The following is a 5,522-nucleotide window of genomic DNA, read 5'->3' as shown; positions in this document are numbered from 1 at the left end:
CAAGTTATGAAAATAAATAGATTAACTTGTTCTACTCATCGAATAGATCAATATGGTATATTTTGAATTTCAAAATCAAATCTAGATGAATGAGAAATTATAGTCCAAGGTTGGAATGAAAAGAGGGAAACCGGTTGGGTATTTGCCCAACTCCACTGTTTGCCTATAGCTCAAGCGATGAGCGGATAATAAGATTGTTGCTCAAATGACAGTCGAGGGATAGCAAAGGTTGTGACCCTTGGCTAAGGTTGCTGAGTTTTAAGGTGTATCTATTCACTCACAACTCATCCTCCTCTATAAATTAGACCCTTAGGATGTCTTTTACTCCATCCTAATGATATACGATCATACAATGACATAAACATTTATATTTCCTTAGCAAGAATTCTGCATAAAAAAAATGAATAAGTTTTCATTTCATTCAAAAGGAGTACAAAAGTCATATTTTGGTCCATTGTTCCTACGTTTTGGAATGCTACAAACACAAGAAGCTAATCGTTATACTTTGGAAGTTGATTACCATCATCCGTAGGCACCGTTACGTGACAAAATTGACTTAAGGACAAAGAGTTTCATTCTTACCTCGAGTTTTGCATTCATTTCTTTGGTATTACTTTGTCCAATTTCATCGACGTTTTAATATTATTTCTGTGGTAAGATTAGTAAGTTTGATTTTAAATTCATCACTCAAATCCAATTTTTAAAAAGCGGTTAATACTTTTGTTACCCATCTTCCCTCACCCCCACTCTCACCCGCACTCCATTTCCCTCCCCACTCAAACACTATAAATTTGCCCTGGTAGCATTACTTCCTGTTTATCACTGAACCCTGTTTTTTTCTTCTGATATTCAATTCACTTCTCTTCTTTGAACAAAAGGAATATATTTTGAAATATCACATTCAGTGCCCACCCCCACCCCACCCACTCCGTCTCTATGTATATGTGTGTGTCTCTCTCAAGGTTCTTCTTGAAGAAATGAATGCTGATTGATAAGTCCCGTAGTCTTCGCTCTCCCACATTTAGATAAAAAAAAAGGGGTGTTTTCAATCATTTTATTCATTCTCACAAGTGGCTAAGAATTTCTCTTAATCCACACGTCTTTCGGAATTCACCACGTATTTATTTCAATCTCTTACTCTTCTTCTGGATATATTAGTAGATATAGATTTATCCCTAAAAATTCTCTAGTCTCTCTAGTCTTTTTTGCATCGATAACACGTTGTTTTGATCAGATGGTTCTCCTCATTTCTTGCTCTTTTTCATATTCTGATTCTTTGTAGTAGTTAAGATTTCAAGATTCAACAAAAAAAGTTACAGTTGGATTAGTAGTTTGTTATATACCTATACACCGCCATGGATTGTTCAAGGGAAATAGAGGGGAAAAGTGTGCATGATCCCTACTGTAACTGGCCTAATAACAAGATTCAGAGGTCTCAACGATGCGTGTGGATACCAGAGCCCGTTATCGTGGGGGCCGGGCCATCCGGCCTTGCTGTGGCAGCTTGTTTGAAAGAAAAAGGTGTGCCAAGCCTAGTTTTAGAGAGATCTAATTGTATAGCATCTTTATGGCAGCTTAAAACTTATAATCGGCTTAGGCTTCATTTACCTAAGCAATTCTGTGAGCTTCCTTTGATGTCATTCCCACTAGAATTTCCAACATACCCTACTAAACAGCAGTTCATTCACTACTTGGAATCATATGCAAAAAGGTTTGACATTAGGCCTGTTTTCAACCAGACAGTTTTGTGTGCTCAGTACGATCAGAATCTCGGGTTTTGGCGAGTACGTGCCGCAGGGCTGAAGGATGAAGAGTGCGAGTACGTCTGCCGGAGGCTGATCGTGGCTACCGGAGAAAATGCAGCGGAAGTGGTTCCACAGATTGAAGGAATGGATGAATTTGGTGGGACTATAATGCACACAAGCAAATATAAAAGTGGAGAGGTGTTTAAAGGGAAGAAAATATTGGTAGTTGGCTGTGGAAATTCTGGAATGGAAGTATGCTTGGATCTATGCAATAATAACGCCAGCCCTTCTCTTGTGGTCAGAGATACAGTAAGAACACCTTCAAAACCATTTCAACTAATTTTTTATTCTTAAAACTTTTGATTTTAACTTTTAATTAAGAAAAAAAGTTACTTATTGCTGACTCCCTGTTTGTTTCAAATTGAATCAAGAAACTGTATATTTCTGCGTATTAATGAATATGAAAAGTGTATATATGACTGTTTCTTCGCAAAAAAAATTACCATTTCTGAATAGTAATCAAAAACCTACTTCGAGTTTTTTTAACAAAAGAGATTTTGAAAAAGAAAACAAGATCTTGGTTTTCTTGTCTATGTTCCAACTGTTTTGATTTGTGAATTCAAGTTCCAACAGTTTTTGCTATACAGTTATTTGTTTCACTTTCTTGGGATACTCAAGCATGCGCAATGAAATCTTGGTTTGACAAGTTCAATATTTCGTTTCATAATAAAAAAAATAAAATAATAATAATAACTTTTTTAACTGTAAAGTAATCCCTCTATCATATGGAGTTTGGGAATGGTAAAGTTCCAATCAATTTCATCTTTTATGCTTTATTTCTGTCAGTCCCATCTTTAGGTATAACTTTTTATATGACCCCAAATTTGTTGATGCTATTAGGTGCACATTCTACCACAAGAGATGCTGGGGAGATCAACTTTCGGGCTGTCCATGTGGTTACTCAAATGGCTGCCTATTCGTCTTGTCGACCGGTTCCTATTAGTCTTGTCCTGGCTTATACTTGGGGACACAGGACGGTATGGCCTCAACCGGCCTCGAGTAGGCCCTCTTGAGTTGAAGAACCTATCAGGGAAAACACCGGTTTTGGACGTCGGAACCCTAGCCAAGATCAAGAGTGGAGACATCAGGGTATGCTTTAATTTGTCCATCTGCACAAATAACGTCACTTTTATTTTATTATGCCATCACCTTTTACAGTGTTTATTTCGTTGTATCCAACGATTTTAGCCTTCATCAATGATATCATTGCTTTGTTAAATGACATTTCAAGTGGGACATAAATCACCATATTTGGTCAAACAATTACAAGAAATTTAAAAAATGATGCATTTTTTTTTTTTAAATTTTGTTAGAGTTCATGGACTTCAAATTGATTCCTTTATTACCTTTGCCACCCTCCTTTTTGGTCTTCTTAGGTAAATTAAAAAAAAAAAAACCATTATTATTGAAAAATTTAAGTATTTTTTGTTGTATAGCATTAGACCGTGTCGATATGGTGATGGACACAATTTGAATATTATTGAGTACTGTTTAATATATGTTACGAAATGCACCGTAAATGTATTCCACTAATAAGAACATTTTCAACTCTGATGTTCTATAAATATTGACCCCTTATTTACTTTTTTCCTGTTTCTATACCAAATTTCCAATGTATGAGTATCAAATTATTTTCGTGAAATACTGAAATGGCTGTCATTTTTACAGGTATTTCAAAGCATTAAGAGATTAAGGCGCCAATCTGTAGAATTTGTAGATGGCAAATCAGAAAATTTCGATGCAATTGTCCTGGCAACTGGATACAAAAGTAGTGTACCATCTTGGCTAAAGGTATCTATCCCTTTTTCTTGACTATAAAAAGCATTCCATGTGTATATTTGGTATGCGTTATTGAATCGAACTATACTAGATCGTATGACGAAATTGACGTATGCATTCAGTCTTTTGTACCAAACATAATTATAAGTTGAAAGAACTAAAATATGGCCATGTTCGGCCTTTCTTTTTCCTCAGGAAAGAGAGATGTTTTCGGAGAAAGATGGGCTACCAAAAAGACCATTTCCAAATGGCTGGAAAGGAGAATGTGGGCTATATGCAGTAGGGTTTACCAAACGTGGCCTTCTTGGGGCATCAATGGATGCTAAGAACATTGCACAAGACATTGAAACTTGTTGGAAAGCAGATGCAAAGCATTTTTCAGCCATGTTTAATAAATTAATGTGATATAGCTTAATTTTGATTGTACTTAAATTAATTAGTTTATTGTTATAGATTTGACAAGCTAGAAAGAAGCAAAACACTGATTAATGGAGAACTTTTTGTTGGTACCATTGGCACAAAAGTTGGTACCAATAAGAAGCTCCACCAATTGTGGAAAGGGGCGTGACAAAGAATTTTTGTTTTTAAAAGAAGTAGGTTTAAGACTGATCCCCATTATTGAATTGAGAGTAAAATTAGGGTTTGTGGTTTTTAATTTGGGGGGACCTCAAATGATCACACTAGTGTATACATCTTGTACATTGCCGAATTTTCTCTAATTAAGATATGATTTTGTTGTGTTACAAGTGAATTCTTGAATATATATATATATATATTCAACCAGGTGTACAACACTCAATGTAACATAAACTTAATTGCCATAATTGAGTATATCTAAGTTGATTATTAATGACACCCCCTCATGTCTAATATTTAAAAAAGGACTATTAATGGGCTCAAACACAAAATTCTTTTTACATTTTTTTTTTCGTTTCAATTATCTGATTTTTAGACATTTTGATGTTGCAAGTCTTCTAAATATGTAGAAATTTGAGAATGCATCGAAGTGACTTAAGAAATAATAGGGAAATTAATTAAACCATGATGATGAACTTCCGCACCAAATTTCTATATGACCACTTATCATTTAGTGCAATTTTAATGACACTGCCAATATGGATGTGAAATCATTACATTCCAAGTAGTAGATAGGACCACTAAAATTAAATAAGATTGGGACTACAAAAAATAATAATAAAACTAGCATATTTGACTTTTTACTTTTTTGTTCGGTGCTTTAAAGCGGTAAGAATTTCTTTTTTTTTCAAATTCCACTCGTTGCTTATTGGATGGTTCTATTAAAAACTAAGTAAATAATTCGGGGTGGGTTCACTACTTCAGGGCATCGAAGAGGCCAAACATTCTACTAGGCATCGCAACTTAGAATCTCCGTTCACCTCTATGTAATAGTTATATACATTATAATGAATTTTTTTTTGTCAAAAGTATGTATATATTTTGACAATTTTTTTTAATTATAATGATAATAAATGTGAGATCGAATTGGTAAAAGGAAAAATAAACACCATGTTTTTAGTGAATAGATAAGCATTGTCCTTATTGATACATATCGGACTTGACTCATTAGTATCCAATTTTGAAAGGCCAATCCTTTTCTTCGCACTCAACCGATTTAATAATAAAGGAAAAGAAGAAAGTGTACTCCATAACCATACTATATTTCATTATTATCCATTAGTTTTATGTTAAATAGGGTCATATAGTGATTCAGCCAATCAGAATAAATTATATAGAGATAGAGGAACGTTCTATCTTTTGGTTTAACATTAAGAAAGTTTTATGTAATTTTATAGAACGTGTCAATTAGTTTATAATTATTAATAAGTATTCAAATAATCAAAGACAGTGAAACATTTAAGGATTATGGGGGGAAAAATTGAATGTGCCATTTTGAATATAATAATAAAAAATTAAACA

General features: G+C 34.0%; 1 protein-coding gene across 1 annotated transcript; it reads left to right on the top strand.

Annotated features, from left to right (window-relative positions):
• The first annotated feature begins 813 nt into the window (after positions 1–813).
• Positions 814–4,302, top strand: LOC111375887 (indole-3-pyruvate monooxygenase YUCCA6-like). The gene is made up of 4 exons (XM_022998800.1): positions 814–2,054; positions 2,646–2,894; positions 3,474–3,596; positions 3,780–4,302. The coding sequence occupies exons 1-4, from the start codon at positions 1,356–1,358 to the stop codon at positions 3,987–3,989; spliced, it is 1,281 nt and encodes a 426-aa protein (XP_022854568.1). The 5' UTR covers positions 814–1,355; the 3' UTR covers positions 3,990–4,302.
• Positions 4,303–5,522: the final 1,220 nt, after the last annotated feature.

The sequence above is a fragment of the Olea europaea genome, unplaced genomic scaffold (genome assembly GCF_002742605.1).
Source record: "Olea europaea var. sylvestris unplaced genomic scaffold, O_europaea_v1 scaffold1429, whole genome shotgun sequence".
Taxonomy (NCBI): domain Eukaryota; kingdom Viridiplantae; phylum Streptophyta; class Magnoliopsida; order Lamiales; family Oleaceae; genus Olea; species Olea europaea.
This window is presented reverse-complemented; position numbering and strand designations above follow the sequence as displayed.

What these genes read in the sequence shown, in the direction of transcription:
- LOC111375887 (XM_022998800.1), top strand. Translation starts at nt 1,356, where the DNA reads ATGGATTGTTCAAGGGAAATAGAGGGGAAAAGTGTGCATGATCCCTAC. An exon ending in CTCTTGTGGTCAGAGATACA is followed by an intron (nt 2,055 to 2,645) that starts GTAAGAACACCT and finishes TGATGCTATTAG; the next exon opens with GTGCACATTCTACCACAAGA. An exon ending in GTGTACCATCTTGGCTAAAG is followed by an intron (nt 3,597 to 3,779) that starts GTATCTATCCCT and finishes CTTTTTCCTCAG; the next exon opens with GAAAGAGAGATGTTTTCGGA.